The 18,630-nt window shown below is 37.9% G+C and overlaps 1 protein-coding gene across 7 annotated transcripts in view; it reads left to right on the forward strand.

The window, feature by feature from the left end:
* LOC139766121 (uncharacterized) overlaps positions 1 to 18,630 on the forward strand; it is a 74,762-nt gene that overhangs the window by 32,753 nt on the left and 23,379 nt on the right. For 6 of the 7 annotated variants that reach the window (XM_071694344.1, XM_071694338.1, XM_071694342.1 and 3 more), the window contains 13 exons: positions 414 to 554; positions 782 to 919; positions 5,032 to 5,172; positions 5,393 to 5,530; positions 6,286 to 6,426; positions 6,654 to 6,791; positions 7,485 to 7,625; positions 7,851 to 7,988; positions 8,679 to 8,819; positions 9,045 to 9,182; positions 9,928 to 10,068; positions 10,281 to 10,418; positions 12,528 to 12,668. In XM_071694344.1, coding sequence (XP_071550445.1) covers positions 414 to 554; positions 782 to 919; positions 5,032 to 5,172; positions 5,393 to 5,530; positions 6,286 to 6,426; positions 6,654 to 6,791; positions 7,485 to 7,625; positions 7,851 to 7,988; positions 8,679 to 8,819; positions 9,045 to 9,182; positions 9,928 to 10,068; positions 10,281 to 10,418; positions 12,528 to 12,668 — 1,815 coding nt within the window. The remainder of the gene's footprint in view (positions 1 to 413; positions 555 to 781; positions 920 to 5,031; positions 5,173 to 5,392; positions 5,531 to 6,285; positions 6,427 to 6,653; positions 6,792 to 7,484; positions 7,626 to 7,850; positions 7,989 to 8,678; positions 8,820 to 9,044; positions 9,183 to 9,927; positions 10,069 to 10,280; positions 10,419 to 12,527; positions 12,669 to 18,630) is intronic. The other variant, XM_071694341.1, reaches the window with a different exon arrangement.

Consider the following 18,630-nt stretch of genomic DNA (forward strand, 5'->3'; position numbering starts at 1 on the left):
GTAAGAACCCCTGCATCACTAAGAAGGCTGATGAACCCTGCAGTGAGTGATCTTTTCTATCCAGAGGCAAACAAACCATGGTATATACAAAAATTAGATTACAGTGCATTGTAAAGTGTCTTGATAAGATTTGCAATCTCTCCATTTGCATGTTGTAGTACCATAATGCTTTGTTGCTGTTTAGGGAAAGCATTTCTTCTTTGGCAGTTTAGTCTGTTAAACACATTTCATTTTTGAAGTATTTTCTGTGATCTTTAATGTGCACTTTTCTCCCTGTATATTTATTTGTTGTACTTGATTGCCATTTGCCACATCAGCTAGGCAGTGCCAGGAAACAAAGACCCATCCACTTGTAACACACATGAATTCATTGAGCTCTTGCCTTTTTCTTTTTGAATTAGTTTTATTTACAGGGCGACAATGTGGAGATAGGTGCTCCAAAGATTCCCAACCTGTATGTAGCAGTGATGGGAAAACCTACACTAACGAGTGTGTGTTAGATGAAGCTGCTTGTTATGACCCTTGCCTCATAAAAGTGGCTGATGGACCTTGTGGTTAGTAGAAGCCTGTTTTTAGGTATTTCTTGACACTGAATGTGGAAATTACATAAGATAATGTTAGATGTAGTGGAGATGATTATGTAATGTACAGTTCTCCAGTCAGTTGCTTTAGGCTGCAAAAGATGCATTTATGAAAAGGGTAAGAGTTATAAGTGTTGAAATTAGTGCATTGGAAATGAAACGAAAAGATTTCTACATTTTATGCATGTTATTTTCCGCAGATCCTTGCTTAAGAGTTTGTCCACCTGATTACTATCCTGTGTGTGGTAACAATGGTAAGACATACACACACCAGTGTGAGCTAGAAGTAGCAGCATGTAAGAACCCCTGCATAACCAAGAAAGCTGATGGGCCTTGTGGTGAGTGTGTGCTATTTCCGGAGGCAAACAAATCGTATCTAGGAAAATCAGATTATAGTGCATTGTAAGGTGTCTTGATAAAAATTGCAATCTATCCATTGGCATGTTGAAAGACCTTAATAGTTTAAGTGCTGTTTAGGGGGAAAGTTTCTACTTTGACAATTTAGTCTGTTTAGCACATCGCTTATTCAATCATTTTCTGTGATCTGTGTGCAGCATGAACTTTAAAAGGGACTTGTATTTTCCAAAATCGGGGAAGATTATACTGTGCAAGTTTTTTAGACTGTGTGACCAAGAAGTGGCTGCATGCAAAGAAATCCCACATTACAAAGAAGTCTGATGGACCCTGTGTCGGGTGGTCTTTTCCATTTCCAGAGGCAAACAAACCATGATATCCAGTAAATTGAATTGCATTGTAAGGTGTCTTAAGTACAAATTACAAATTGTCCATTTGTTTGTTGCAATATCATTTCCCCTTCGATGCTGATCAGGGAAAGTGCTTCCACTTTTGTGAAAGTAGAGTCTGTTACGTACATATCATTTTTCCATCATTTACTTTGATTCTAAAGTGCCCATTGTTTTCATTATGTAGAGCTAGATACAACATTATGAAAATTGAATATTTTTTTTGTAATTGGGGAAGAAAATTAATTCGTTACTGTTTATTGCCAGATAAGTAAATACAGTATAGATGTCAATATGCCTTGCTTTTAAAGTGAATCCCCTTACATCAAAGTAAGGTTGAAGTGTCGTGTATTTGTGTTAACTGAATATATCTGTACTGTACTGAATATATCTGTATATATGCACTTCAGCATGTCTGTCTTTAGCAAATTTTGCTTAGAATAGTTTTACTTGACAGATTTTAAGAGAATTGGATAGTGGAACATATCTTTAGTAAATGGATGGTACTTCAGGGACTAGTCTTGATTAGGTGGATTTTGAATTGATAGATATCTTAAGTGAATGTTGAATGGTAACAGGAGCATGTTGTGATTGTCACTGTAGATTACCAGAGACTAATTTGAGGGTATAAAGAGTGCTTGAATGCATATTATACATTAAAAAGTGTACATTAAGCCTTAATGATGCTGATTTGATAATGATCTGGTATAAATGTTAAGCTGAGAGTTTTTTAACCATGCATGAGTTTTTAAACTATTTCTTTTTTTTAGATTAGTTTCATTTACAGGGCGACAGTGTGGAGATAGGTGCCCCAAAGTTTCCCAGCCAGTATGTAGCAGTGATGGGAAAACCTACAGTAACCAGTGTGTTCTAGATGAAGCTGCTTGTTATGACCTTGCCTCAGAAAAGTGGCTGATGGACCTTGTGGTTAGTAGAAACCTGCTTTTAGGGATTACTTGACATTGAAGGTGGGTTATGTGTGAAGATAGATGTAGTGGAAATAAAAAGAGCGTGGTTGAGAGAGCATAAGAGGGTGTTTTGAAGTGGTTTGGGCACATGGAGAGGATGAGTGAGGAAAGATTGACAAAGAGGATATATGTGTCAGGTGGAGGGAACAAGGAGAAGAGGGAGACCAAATTGGAGGTGGAAGGATGGAGTGATAAAGATTGAGCAATCAGGGCTGAACATACAGGAGGGTGAGAGCTGTGCAAGGAATAGTGAATTGGAACAATGTGGTATACTGGGGTCGACGTGCTGTCAGTGGATTGAATCAAGACATGTGAAGCGTCTGGGGTAAGCCATGGAAAGCTGTGTAGGTATGTATTTTTGCGTGTGTGGACGTATGTATATACATGTGTATGGGGGGGTTGGGCCATTTCTTTCGTCTGTTTCCTTGCGCTATCTCGTTAACACGGGAGACAGTGACAATAGTATAAAAAAAAGTTTTTCTTGTGAGCATTTTGTTTAGAACAGTTGTATTCAACAGATGTAAGAGAATAGGATAGTGGAACATATTTTAAGAAAATGGATGGTACTTCAGGGACTAGTCTTGATTAGGTGGATTTTGAATTGATAGATATCTTAAGTGAATGTTGAATGGTAACAGGAGCATGTTGTGATTGTCACTGTAGATTACCAGAGACTAATTTGAGGGTATAAAGAATTTTTGAGGACATGTTATACTTTACATAGAATACATAAAGCCTTAATGTTGCTAATTTGGTAATGATTTGGTATAAATGTTGATGGCTTTCAATATTTTCTGTAACCACACACGAATTCATTGAGCTCTTGCCTTTTTCTTTTTGAATTAGTTTTATTTACAGGGCGACGCTGTGGAGATAGGTGCCCTAAAGATTCCCAACCTGTATGTAGTAGTGATGGGAAAACCTACACTAACGAGTGTGTGCTAGATGAAGCTGCTTGTTATGACCCTTGCCTCATAAAAGTGGCTGATGGACCTTGTGGTTAGTAGAAGCCTGTTTTTAGGTATTTCTTGACACTGAATGTGGAAATTACATAAGATAATGTTAGATGTAGTGGAGATGATTATGTAATGTACAGTTCTCCAGTCAGTTGCTTTAGGCTGCAAAAGATGCATTTATGAAAAGGGTAAGAGTTATAAGTGTTGAAATTAGTGCATTGGAAATGAAACGAAAGATTTCTACATTTTATGCATGTTATTTTCCGCAGATCCTTGCTTAAGAGTTTGTCCACCTGATTACTATCCTGTGTGTGGTAACAATGGTAAGACATACACACACCAGTGTGAGCTAGAAGTGGCTGCATGCAAAGAAATCCCACATTACAAAGAAGTCTGATGGACCCTGTGGTGAGTGATCTTTTCTATCCAGAGGCAAACAAACCATGATATCCAGTAAATTGAATTGCATTGTAAGGTGTCTTAAGTACAAATTACAAATTGTCCATTTGTTTGTTGCAATATCATTTCCCCTTCGATGCTGATCAGGAAAGTGCTTCCACTTTTGTGAAAGTAGAGTCTGTTACGTACATATCATTTTTCCATCATTTACTTTGATTCTAAAGTGCCCATTGTTTTCATTATGTAGAGCTAGATACAACATTATGAAAATTGAATATTTTTTTTGTAACTAAGCCTAAGTTTATTAGACAATAGCATTTTGATTTTTCTTTACACTAAACTGGGATTTTAATTGCAGGGCGACAATGTGGAGATAGGTGCTCCAAAGATTCCCAACCTGTATGTAGCAGTGATGGAAAACCTACACTAACGAGTGTGTGTTAGATGAAGCTGCTTGTTATGACCTTGCCTCAGAAAAGTGGCTGATGGACCTTGTGTCAGTAGAAAAACCCATGCATCACCAAGAAGGCTGATGGACGTTGTGGTGAGTGATATTTTCCATCTCCAAAGGCAAACAAACCATGATATCCAGTAAATTGAATTGCATTGTAAGGTGTCTTAAGTACAAATTACAAATTGTCCATTTGTTTGTTGCAATATCATTTCCCCTTCGATGCTGATTAGGGAAAGTGCCTCCATTTTTGTGACAGTTGAGTCCATTACATAAATTTCATTTTTTCCATTTCCTTTGATCTCCATTGTGCCCATTGTTTTCATTATGTAGAGCTAGATACAACATTATGAAAATTGAATATTTTTTTTGTAATTGGGGAAGAAAATTAATTCGTTACTGTTTAGTGCCAGATAAGTGAATACGGTAGAGATGTCAATATGCCTTGCTTTTAAAGTGAATCCCCTTACATCAAAGTAAGGTTGAAGTGTCGTGTATTTGTGTTAACTGAATATATCTGTACTGTACTGAATATATCTGTATATATGCACTTCAGCATGTCTGTCTTTAGCAAATTTTGCTTAGAATAGTTTTACTTGACAGATTTTAAGAGAATTGGATAGTGGAACATATCTTTAGTAAATGGATGGTACTTCAGGGACTAGTCTTGATTAGGTGGATTTTGAATTGATAGATATCTTAAGTGAATGTTGAATGGTAACAGGAGCATGTTGTGATTGTCACTGTAGATTACCAGAGACTAATTTGAGGGTATAAAGAGTGCTTGAATGCATATTATACATTAAAAAGTGTACATTAAGCCTTAATGATGCTGATTTGATAATGATCTGGTATAAATGTTAAGCTGAGAGTTTTTTAACCATGCATGAGTTTTTAAACTATTTCTTTTTTTTAGATTAGTTTCATTTACAGGGCGACAATGTGGAGATAGGTGCACCAAAGATTCCCAACCTGTATGTAGCAGTGATGGGAAAACCTACACTAATGAGTGTGTGCTAGATGAAGCTGCTTGTTATGACCCTTGCCTCAGAAAAGTGTCTGATGGACCTTGTGGTTAGTAGAAACCTGCTTTTAGGGATTACTTGACATTGAAGGTGGGTTATGTGTGAAGATAGATGTAGTGGAAATGATCATGTAATGTACAGTTCTTCAGTCACTTGCTATAGGCTGCAGAAGATGCATTTATAAACAGGGAAAGAGACTTGTAAGAGTTTAATTTGGTGTATTGGAAATTAAAAGAAATTTCTCCAAATTTTATGCAAATTTTCCACAGATCCTTGCTTAAGAACATGTCCACCTGATTACTATCCTGTGTGTGGTAGCAATGGTAAGACGTACACAAACCAGTGTGAACTAGAAGAGGCTGCATGTAAAAACCCATGCATCACCAAGAAGGCTGATGAACCCTGCAGTGAGTGATCTTTTCCATCTCCAGAGGCAAACAAACCATGATATAGAGGAAATTTAGATTATAGTGCATAGTAAGGTGTCTTGATAAAATTTACAACCTATCCATTTGCATGTTGATACCATAATGCTTTGTGATGTTTAAGGAAAACTTTTTCTTTTATGTTTAGTATGTTAAGCACATTTCATTTTTTAAAGAATTTTCTTATCTTTGATGTGCACTTACCTCCAACCTATATATTTACTTATTCTTGATTGCCATTTGCCACATCAGCTAGGCAGTGCCAGGAAACAGACGAACAAAGACCCATCCACTTGTATACACACATGACCATACATGCACATATACATACATGTACATATCAACATAAATGCATAAACATACGCATACACATCAGTGTACATATACACACACGAACATATTTATACTCTGCATACTCGTATTTTCCTAAATCAAGGGGGACTATAATTTTTTCTTGCAGACTACTACCTAATGTGTACTCTGTGTTTTAAGATAACGAATTGATGTTCAAAGATAGTTATGACAACTTGAAAACATTACATTGCAAGTCATTGAGGACTTCTGTGATAGAGTAATGAGAATGTTAGTGTATATTTTACTTAAAAGGGAGTACATAAAGCCCTTATATTGCTATTATAACACTTTGTCTTGGTTTATATTTTTTTGTAACTAAGCCTAAGTTTATTAGACAATAGCATTTTGATTTTTCTTTACACTAAACTGGGATTTAATTGCAGGGCGACAATGTGGAGATAGGTGCCCCAAAGTTTCCCAGCCAGTATGTAGCAGTGATGGGAAAACCTACAGTAACCAGTGTGTTCTAGATGAAGCTGCTTGTTATGACCCTTGCCTCAGAAAAGTAGCTAATGGACCTTGTGGTTAGTAGAAGCCTGCTTTGATGGTTTACTAAAAACTGAATGTGGAAGTCATAAGTGATGATAAATGTGGTGAAAATTGTCATGTAATCTACAATTTTTTAGTCATTTGCAGTAGGCTGCAAAAGGTTCATTTATTTAAAGGGTAAGAGAATTAGAAGTGTTGAAAATTGGTGTATTGGAAATGAAATGGAAAGTTTTCCAAATTTAATGTAAATTGTTTCCCACAGACCCTTGCTTAAGAATTTGTCCGACTGTTTACTATCCTGTGTGTGGTAGCAATGGTAAAACATACACAAACCAGTGTGAGCTAGAAGTGGCTGCATGTAAGAACCCCTGCATCTCCAAGAAGAATGATGGACCCTGTGGTGAGTGATCTTTTCTATCCAGAGGCAAACAAACCATGGTATATACAAAAATTAGATTACAGTGCATTGTAAAGTGTCTTGATAAGATTTGCAATCTCTCCATTTGCATGTTGTAGTACCATAATGCTTTGTGCTGTTTAGGGAAAGCATTTCTTCTTTGGCAGTTTAGTCTGTTAAACACATTTCATTTTTGAAGTATTTTCTGTGATCTTTAATGTGCACTTTTCTCCCTGTATATTTATTTGTTGTACTTGATTGCCATTTGCCTCATCAGCTAGGCAGTGCCAGGAAACAAAGACCCATCCACCCATATATACACATACACGACCGTACATGTACATACATATACGTATCAGTGTATACACATAAACATACGCATACGCATCATCATACATACACCTATGTACATTTTCATACTTGGTGTGTACCCAGTGTTTTAAGATAACTAATTAATGTTCAAAGACAGTTACAATAATTTGGGAAAATAGTACATTGCAGTTCATTGAGAACTTGTGGAATAGAGTAAGGAGAATGTTTAAATGCATGTTATACATGAAAGGCAGTACATAAAGCCCTTGCATTTCAATTTTGTTATAATGTATTATCTTGTTTATATTTTTTGTAGCTATGCCTAAGTTTATTAGACAATAGCATTTTGATTTTTCTTTAGACTAACTTGCATTTTAATTGCAGGGCGACAGTGTGGAGATAGGTGCCCCAAAGATTCCCAACCTGTGTGTAGCAGTGATGGGAAAACCTACACTAATGAGTGTGTACTAGATGAAGCTGCTTGTTATGACCCTTGCCTCATAAAAGTAGCTGATGGACCTTGTGGTTAGTAGAAGCCTGCTTTTAGGGATTACTTGACACTGAATGTGGAAGTCATATGTGAAGATGATAAATGTGGTGAAAAATTGTCATGTAATATACGGTTTTTCATTCATTTGCAATAGGGTCCAGAAGGTTCATTTATTTAAAGGTTAAGAGAATCGGAAGTGTTGAAACTGGTGTATTGGAAATGGAAATTTTTCCAAATTTAATGCAAATTGTTTCCCACAGACCCTTGCTTAAGAATTTGTCCGACTGATTACTATCCTGTGTGTGGTAGCAATGGTAAAACATACACAAACCAGTGTGAGCTAGAAGTGGCTTCATGTAAGAACCCCTGCATCTCCAAGAAGAATGATGGACCCTGTGGTGAGCGATCTTTTCTATCCAGAGGCAAACAAATCATGGTATATACAGAAATTAGATTACAGTGCATTGTAAGGTGTCTTGATAAGATTTGCAATCTCTCCATTTGCATGTTGTAGTACCATAATGCTTTGTGCTGTTTCGGGAAAACATTTCTTTGGCAGTTTAGTCTGTTAAACACATTTCATTTTTGAAGTATTTTCTGTGATCTTTAATGTGCACTTTTCTCCCTGTATATTTATTTGTTGTACTTGATTGCCATTTGCCTCATCAGCTAGGCAGTGCCAGGAAACAAAGACCCATCCACCCATATATACACATACACGACCGTACATGTACATACATTTACGTATCAGTGTATACACATAAACATACGCATACGCATCATCATACATACACCTATGTACATTTTCATACTTGCTGTGTACCTAGTGTTTTAAGATAACTAATTAATGTTCAAAGACAGTTACAACAACTTGAGAAAATAGTACATTGCAGTTCATTGACAACTTGTGGAATAGAGTAAGGAGAATGTTTAAATGCATGTTATACATGAAAGGCAGTACATAAAGCCCTTGCATTTCAATTTTGATATAATGTATTGTCTTGTTTATATTTTTTGTAGCTATGCCTAAGTGTATTAGACAATAGCATTTTGATTTTTCTTTAGACTAACTTGCATTTTAATTGCAGGGCGACAATGTGGAGATAGGTGCCCCAAAGATTCCCAGCCTGTGTGTAGCAGTGATGGGAAAACCTACACTAATGAGTGTGTACTAGATGAAGCTGCTTGTTATGACCCTTGCCTCATAAAAGTAGCTGATGGACCTTGTGGTTGGTAGAAGCCTGCTTTTAGGGAGTACTTGACACTGAATGTGGAAGTCATATGTGAAGATGATAAATGTGGTGAAAAATTGTCATGTAATATACGGTTTTTCGTTCATTTGCAATAGGGTCCAGAAGGTTCATTTATTTAAAGGGTAAGAGAATCGGAAGTGTTGAAACTGGTGTATTGGAAATGGAAATTTTTCCAAATTTAATGCAAATTGTTTCCCACAGACCCTTGCTTAAGAATTTGTCCGACTGATTACTATCCTGTGTGTGGTAGCAATGGTAAAACATACACAAACCAGTGTGAGCTAGAAGTGGCTTCATGTAAGAACCCCTGCATCTCCAAGAAGGCTGATGGACCTTGTGGTGAGTTATCTTTTCTATCTCCAGAGACAGACAAACCATGATTTATAGGAAAATTAGATTACAGTACGTCGTAAGGTGTTTTGATAAGATTTACATTCTTTGCATTTGCATTTTGTAATACCATAATGCTTTGTGCTGTTTAGGGAAAACATCTCTGCTTCTTTGACAGTTTAGTCTGTTAAGCACATTTCATTTTAGCATTTTTGTGATATCTAATGTGCACTTTTCTCCTACCTATATAATTTTTTCATCATTCTTGATTGCTATTTCCCGCATCAGCTAGGCTGTGCCAGGAAACTGATGAAAAAAGACCCATCCACTCATATACACAAGTTTATACATACACAACCATACGTGTACATATACACGAGCATGCACATCAATATACACCTATTCGTGTACATATATAGAATACTCGCTGCAGACTTGTATCTTCCTAAATCAAGGAAGACGAATTTTTTTCCTACTGACTTACACCTAACGTGCACCAAGTGTGTTAAGATAATGAATTAATGTTCAAAGATAGTTCAACAACTAGAGAATATAGTACATAGCAGTTCATTGAGAACTTGTATAATAGATTAATGAATGTTCGAATGTATATCATACATTAAAGGGAATACATAAAGCCCTTGCATTGCTATTTTGATACAAAACAGTAGTTATATTTTTTGTAGGTATGCCTAAGTTTATTAGACAATAGCATTTTAGTTTTTCTTTAAACTAAACTAGGTTTTAATTGCAGGGCGACAATGTGGGGATAAATGCCCTAAAGATTCCCAGCCAGTATGTAGCAGTGATGGGAAGACCTACAATAACCAGTGTGTGCTAGATGAAGCTGCTTGTTATGACCCCTGCCTCAAAAAATTGGCTGATGGCCCTTGTGGTTAGTAGAAGTCTGCTCTTAGGTATTACCATACACTGATAGTACAAGTATATGTCATTGTTATGGTAGATGCAGTTTGTATGATGGAAATAATCTTGTAAAATGCAACTCTTCCCTCGGTTACTATAGGCTGCGGAAAATGTATTTGTATGAAGGTTAAGAGAATTAGGGGTATAAGCTTTGCTTCATTGTATGCAAAATGTTATTCACAGATCCATGTGTAAAGATTTGTCCAACTGAATACTATCCTGTGTGTGGTAGTAATGGGAAGACTTATGTCAACCTTTGTGACTTGGAAGTGGCTGCATGTAAGAACCCCTGCATCACCAAGATGGCAGATGGACCCTGTGGTGAGTCGTCATTTCCATCTCTGGAGGTAAACAATTGTGATAATCAGGAAAATTGAATTTCAGGGCATTGTGAAGTGTCTGTTACAAATTACATATTGTCCACCTGCTTGTTATAGTATCTTAACACTTTGCTAATGATTAGTGAAAGTATCTTAATTTTGTGACCATAAAGTCTGCTACATTCATTTAACCAGTATTTCCTGTGATCTCTGATATGCACTTTTTTCTTGAACTTTTCTCCAACATGGTGAAAATTGAAGCAGTTTTTAATCAGGAACGCTGCATAAGTTTAAAATATTTATCATGAGATGAGTGAATACAGTACTGCAGGCATTACTCCATATTTGTAAAATGAATCATTTCATCAAAATGCTGGTTTTTTAGAGGAAGTGTCAGGAATTTGTATGTAAAGTGCACTGAATGCATGTAAAGGTTGAGGGAAATAATGTGGATGATTGCATCATCCTACATGGGTATCGGGAGAAACTCCAGAATTGGTAAGGGTAATGGATGATGGGATTTAATCGTAGAAAAGGCAAGGTGATAAAGATGGGACAGAGTAAAAGAAGGCCTCGGTATGATTATTACCTCAGCGGGAATGAATTGCAAGAACCTGCATGTGAAAGAGATCTAGGTGTCGACGCTGTCTCTAATCTATTATCAGAGCTATATTGTAGGAGAATTGTGAAAGACAAACTGTCTTCTGGCAAATATAAGAAGTGCATTCACATATGGGAAACGATATATTCATAAAATAAATTGCTACAAATATTGAACCAAAACTGTATGTGAATTAGACAACAATGAGATACTGAGGGCTGCAGAGCAATCCAACATGGAGGAGAGGAGAGGAGAGGGAGGGGGAACCTAATAACAGCCATAAAGTTTTTAAAACGACTACATGATACTTTTGAAATGCAGCATCAGAGTAACAAGAGGCCATAACAAAAAGCTGTGGGGAAAAAACTGTTAGAAAAAATTCTAATAAGTGCTGTTTTAGTGTTAGGGTGGGGGATGATAAGAATAAACTAATGATTGTGGCAGTGATTGCTGGCCTTTCACAAAGGTACAAAAGGCTGCTTGATTACATAGAAAGTTCAGCAGACACTGTCTCAAAGGTGACGAACTCTTAACTTGTACTATAGAAATAGGAAATAACATGCTTATACACATTTTTTTTGTGCATGTGATTTAGTTAATTGAACAAATAGATTCAAGGGAATGAGACAGGGGAACATGTTTGAAGTAATATGGTTGGTTGTGCAGGAATTGTCGTGACTGGGTGGATGTGGAATTCATGGACTGTGTCTTTAAGATGGTGAATGTTTAAGATAGTAATGACATTTTAAGAATTAGTGTTGGAAACTAGTGTAAGGGGGTAAGGAGAATGTTTGAATATATATATGGATGAAGGCAGCAAGTATGAATGCGTACATGTGTATATATGTATATGTCTGTGTATATATATATGTATGTATATGGTGAAATGTATATTTATGTATGTGTGTGTGTGGGCATTTATGTATATACTTGTGTATGTGGGTGGGTTGGGCCATTGCTACTCCATTTCTTTGCGCTACCTTGCTAACACTGGAGACTGTGGTTAAGTATAATAAATGATTTTATTTTGCTTTGTCACCGTCTCCCGCGTTGGCGAGGTAGCGCAAGGAAACAGAAGAAAGAATGGCCCAACCCACCCACATACACATGTATATACATACACATCCACACATGCAAATATACATGCCTATGCATCTCAATGTGCACATATATATACACACATATACATATATACACATGTGCATAATTCATAATGTCTGCCTTTATTTATTCCCATCACCACCTCGCCACACATGGAATAACAACCCCCTCCCCCCTCATGTGTGCGAGGTAGTGCTAGGAAAAGACAACAAAGGCCCCATTCGTTCACACACAGTCTCTAGCTGTCATATTAATAAATAAATGAATATGATATATACTTCTAAGAGTTTGCATTAAGCCAATATGTTGTTGTAATGATTGGTTATAGCTCTTTTCTTGGCCATATTATTTTCTTTAGCCATGCTTTAACTACATTTTTTCTTGGACTAAACCAAGTTTTGATTGCAGGACGACAGTGTGGAGATAGATGCACCAAAGACTCCCAGCCAATATGTAGCAGTGATGGAAAAACCTATACTAACCAGTGTGTGCTAGATGAAGCTGCTTGTTATGACCCCTGCCTGAGAAAAGTGGCTGATGGACCTTGCGGTTGGTAAAAGCCTGCTTTTAGCTTTTAGGGATCACCATACAATGAAGTTGCAAGTCATATGTCAGTCATATTGGTTGTCGTTGGTATGATGGAAATTATGTAAGCTACTGCTCTTTTGTAAGGTGTTATAAGCTGTTGAAGGTGCATTTATCAAGGATGAAATTGTTGAATTTTCTCTTGGAAATGGAGCTAGTAGGTGGTAGGCAGTCAATAACCAAGGAGGTATGTAACAAGTACTACATGCCTGGGTATCGGGAGTTTTAGTGATGGTTGCATAGTGAGCCAGAACTTCAGTGGTTGTAAAGTTGCACTCCCCTAACCCAGGTAGCTGTCTTATCTTGATGTTTTACCCACATGTGGACTACTAGCATTCCATTGACAATCATGAAATCTCTCCTTGTCATACATAACACTTGACAACACTTGACTTACACAATTCATTCTTCATAACTAGATTTTCCTGCGGTGAGCCCCAAGCACCAGCCCTGCCTTTTGGTAGATTGCTAAGAACAATAAATAGTAGTGAGTAGGGACTTATAGGTAGGAACATTCAGTAATAATAGTTGGTAGGAATATTAGGCAGGGACATTAGACATAGTATGTAGGAACATAAGGTAAGAGCCTCTGCAAACATTGCACTACAGTTGCCCTCAGACAGTGGCCTGTTAAGGGTGAGGCACTAAATGCTGAGAAGTGAGTGAGGTTCACTAGTTATGAAGAGACTAATTTCCTTGGCCACCCCTTTGAGGTAGTTCCAAGAGGGAACACGCATTAGATATATAATGATAGAAAAACCTATACTAACCAGTTCATGCTAGATGAAGCTGCTTATGACCCCTGCCTCAGAAAAGTGGCTGGTGAACCTTGTGGTTTGTAGAAGTCTGATCTTGTGGATTACCTTACACTGATGGTACATGGCATATTTGAAGGTCATACTAGATTTAGTTGGTATGGTGGGGATGATCTTTTAATCTGCAGCTCTTCAGTCTGTTAAAAGCTACATATGGTGCATTTACAAAGGGTAAGAGAATTAGAAGGGTTGAATTAGCACTTTTGTTAACAATAGTTTTTTGTATTGTATGCAGATCTGCATTTAAGGATTTGTCAAAATGAAATCTATTCCTTGTGTTGTTGTAATGGGGGGAGACACAGATTAGTGTAACAGTAATACCCAAAGGAGGAGATAAGCTAATATCTAAGTAGTTTAGGCAGTTAGCCTGACTTCAGTTGCAATGAAAATCATGTTAATAAAGGACACGATAAAACTTAAAGAATTATATACATGAAGGCCAACATGGATTTTTACCAGGAAAAAGTATGCAAACACAATTATTAGCTCTTTATGCATACTTTAAAGCTTATTGGAGGGAAAGAAAATGGATTCTGTTTTTCAGAATTTTGCAAATGCATTTGACAAAATAGGTGTTGCTGGGTTTTGCATCCATGAGTGTAGTCGACTTTAATGAGGTTGCACTACAGGGAGTACAGTCATGGGGAATTTGCCATTGCAGAGGAATCTACATTTCCCAATCTATCAACAGTGTCCACTAAAAGCTTTGTCCATTCCCCATATACTTTCAGATGCAATACACACCTAAGGGTTATGGTAGGTACAATGATAACTGTGAGTGGGGAAAACATCATACATCTGGTTGCTCAGACTAGTGTCTTTAATGGTGTTAGCAGTAGTAACCCACCTTGGTGTGCTTCAGGCTATCTTTAGGGAATTATGTTCTTTATTTATTGTAACATGTTACAACTTCTGTTGGGTAATTTTGCTTCTGGGTGCTGTTTCTTACAACTGTACTTTGACTAACCTTACCTTTCTAAGGAGGAGGAGAGCCCAAATACTTGCCTGGAAGCAAGAAATGTGTGTACTCATGAGATTTATAAGTGCACTGGGTTCTCGGGATCCACTATCAAGCAGCTGCTGCTTGCAACACCTCATCAGTGCCTCTTCTCATTCAATAGATCAAGACCCTATGGACTCAAAACATAGCCCTAGAATACTTCAGACATTTGCAGAATTATAGAGTCCAAAGGAGAGATGACAGAGTAATAATATGCAAGTGAGACACTGCCTTTGAAAATGTATGGGTAGGTGCACAGGTTTTTTTTTTTTTTTTTCTGTATATCTGTCACCCTTTCCTTCTGGGAACTCCCACTAAGGGGTGGCCATAGCTTTGTTGATGATGCATAATCAAAATGACTGGATAATACGGAGATCAAAAGATGCAAGAAAAACTTTAATAGAATCTACAAATGGGGAGAATTGAACATTATTAAATTTACCAAAGACAGCTTTGCACAAATTAGTCATGGATCAGTTAGCAGTATGTGTCAGCACCTACATACAAGGCCCTCACAGGGAAAAAAATAATGTGAAGCAAACAGGTGTGTGCAAGTTACTGTATATGAAACACATGATTTCGAGGAACACCATACATTATAGTGCTTTCAAACCAGATATTTAGTATAATGAAAACTTTCTCAAGGAAACGGAAGGCTAATGGTGAATGTGTTCAGTGTAGATGAAAGAAAACATTGAATACTACTGTGTTTTATGGTCACCAATTGAACAGATGGGATGCTATCAGTACTTTGAGAAAAAGTACCAGCTACATTTTCAGTGCATTTCGGTTGTCTGATTTTAGTGATTAACTCGAAACACCTTGTCCTGCTGCTCAAATTTCATCTTGTAATGAAATTTTGTCACTTGGTAATTGTAACTGGTGGTAAATAAGAACTGTAGAATTGTAGATTCTGTAGCTATTGAAAGAAATTAAGATTTTGGAATTACCTCGACTTGATATTCCACTGTGGAAAAGTATAGTGTGTTAGCAACTACTAGAGTATTTCCTGTAAATATGATTAGGATGTTATCCCTGGGGATAGGGAGGGAGAATACTTCTCATGTATTCCCTGCATTTTGTAAAAGGCAACTAAAAGGAGAGGGAGCAGGGGGCTGGAAATCCTCCCCTCCAGTTTTTACTTTTCCAAAAAGAACATAGAATGGGGCACGTGAGGATTTTCCCTTTTAGGGTCTGTCCCCTGTTCTTAATGCTACCTCGCTAATGCAGGAAATGGCAAATATGTATATAAAAAAAAATTAGAATGTACCTGTACTGTCAAGGAAAGGAATACATGAACCCATTTTCTTTCAAAGCATAAGTGCAAACATATGGTAATTACATATTTACATTGCACTCTGTCGTGGTTCTACACTAATAGGACTCTGTCCATCCCTCGTTCTCTTTTTAAAATTGAATTTTTTTTTCTACTTCTATTCTGTACTTTGTCTCAAAACATTTCTTATTACATTCATCCATCGTTGCATTTCTCCTAATGCATCTCTTAATTAGTTTCTTCTATTTCCTGTTCAACACATCCACCCTCCTCTGTACAACTCTTATCTATAGCCCATGCCTTGCAACCAAATAACATTGTTGGAACTACTGTTCCTTCAAACATACCCATTTTTGCTCTCTGAAATAACGTTTTCGCCTTCCACATATTCTTCACTGCTCTCAGAACCTTCGCCCCTCATCCATCCTGTGACTCGCTTCCGCTTCCATGGTCCCATCCGCTGCTAAGTCCAATTCCAGATATCTAAAATGCTTCACTTCCTCCAATTTTTCTTCATTCAAACTTGCATGTCAATTAACTTGTCCCTCAACCCTTCTGAACCTAATACCCTTACTCTCATTCACATTCACTCTCAACTTTGTTTTTCACACACTTTTCCGAACTTGGTCACCAACCTCTGCAGTTTCTTAACCAAATCAGCCACTAGAAATATCATTGGTGAATGATAAGTGACTCTTCCCAGTCCCTCTCATCCACAACAGACGGCATACTCGCCCTCTCTCCAAAACTCCTGTATTTACCTTGCTAACTACTCCATCCTTAAACAAATTGAACATCCATGGGGATATCACACACCCCTGCTGCAAACCAACATTTACTGGGAACCAATCGCTCTCCTCTCTGTCTATTCACACACATGCCTTAAAGCCTTGGTAAACACTTTTCACTGCTTCTAGCAACTTTCCTTCCACACTGTGTATTCGTAAAACCTTCCACAAAGCATCTCTATTAACCCTATCATATGCCTTTTCCAGATCCATAAATACTACATACAAATCCATATGTTTTTCTAAGTCTTTCTCGCATATGTCTTTCAAAGCAAACGCCTGATTCACACAACCTCTACCACTTCTGAAACCACACTGCTCTTTCTCCATCTGATGCTCTTGATCAATAGCCTCCCATATGTTTGAGGACAATGTGGTGTGCAGTGGTTTGATAGAGTAAGTAATTAAAGGGAAAGAGAGAGATGTGGAAATGAGTGCAGTTGAGAGAGAAGAGGAGGGTGTTGAAACAGTTTGGACATGGAGAGAATGAGAGGAAAGATTGACAGAGGATATATGTGTCAGAGGTGAAGGAAACGAGAAGCAGGAGACCAAATTGGAGGTGGAAGGATGGAGCAAAATAGATTTTGAGCAGTCGTGGCCTGAACATACAGGAGGGTGAGAAGCATGCAAGGAATACTGAATTGAAATGATGAGGTATACTAGGGTCAGCATGCTGTCAGTGGACTGAACCAAGGCATGTGAAGCATCTGTGGGGCCTGGATATGGATAGGTAGCTGTGGTATTGGTGCATTACACATGACAGCTAGAGACAGAGTATGAACAAATGTAGCCTTTTTTTGTCCGTTTTCCTGGCACTACCTCACTGAAGCAGGGGTGGTGACATTATTTCCTTTTTGGTGGGATAGACAGGAATGGATGAAGGCAAGCAAGTATATGTACTCGTGTATATATGTATGTGTAGCGGTTAAGTATAATATAGAATATTTTTTTTTTTCCAAAAGAAGGAACAGAGGGGGCCAGGTGAGGTGAGGCCCAGTCCTCTGTTCTTAACGCTACCTCACTAACGCGGGAAATGGCGAATAGTTTGAAAAAAAAAAAAATATTTTGTTCATCTGTGGTTATTTCGGAGAAATGTTCTTTTGTTTGGTGAAGACTGGCTCGGTGATTCATTAAGTCTGGGGAATGCTAATTGTGGCTATGGTTCAGTTTTAAGAGATTGACTGAGTTTATATACAATTTTAGAACTCTAAAAAAGAAAAAAATTCTACTTTCTTCCTTCTGATTAATTTGATACATTTTTTATTATTTCGCTTTGTCGCTGTCTCCCGCGTTTGCGAAAGAAATGGCCCAACCCACCCCCATACACATGTATATACACACACACGTCCACACACGCAAATATACATACCTATACATCTCAATGTACACATATATATACACACACAGACACATACATATATACCCATGCACACAATTCACACTGTCTGCCTTTATTCATTCCCATCGCCACCTCGCCACACATGGAATACCATCCCCCTCCCCCCTCATGAGTGCAGGGTAGCGCTAGGAAAAGAAAACAGAGGCCCCATTCGTTCACACTCAGTCTCTAGCTGTCATGCAATAATGCCCGAAACCACAGCTCCCTTTCCACATCCAGGCCCCACACAGTTTTCCATGGTTTACCCCAGATGCTTCACATGCCCTGATTCAATCCACTGACAGCACGTCAACCCCGGTATACCACATCGATCCAATTCACTCTATTCCTTGCCCCCCCTTTCACCCTCCTGCATGTTCAGGCCCCGATCACTCAAAATCTTTTTCACTCCATCTTTCCACCTCCAATTTGGTCTCCCACTTCTCCTCGTTCCCTCCACCTCCGACACATATATCCTCTTGGTCAATCTTTCCTCACTCATTCTCTCCATGTGCCCAAACCATTTCAAAACACCCTCTTCTGCTCTCTCAACCACGCTCTTTTTATTTCCACACATCTCTCTTACCCTTACGTTACTTACTCGATCAAACCACCTCACACCACACATTGTCCTCAAACATCTCATTTCCAGCACATCCACCCTCCTGC

Source organism: Panulirus ornatus, chromosome 57 (assembly GCF_036320965.1).
Source record: "Panulirus ornatus isolate Po-2019 chromosome 57, ASM3632096v1, whole genome shotgun sequence".
In the NCBI taxonomy this organism is placed as follows: domain Eukaryota; kingdom Metazoa; phylum Arthropoda; class Malacostraca; order Decapoda; family Palinuridae; genus Panulirus; species Panulirus ornatus.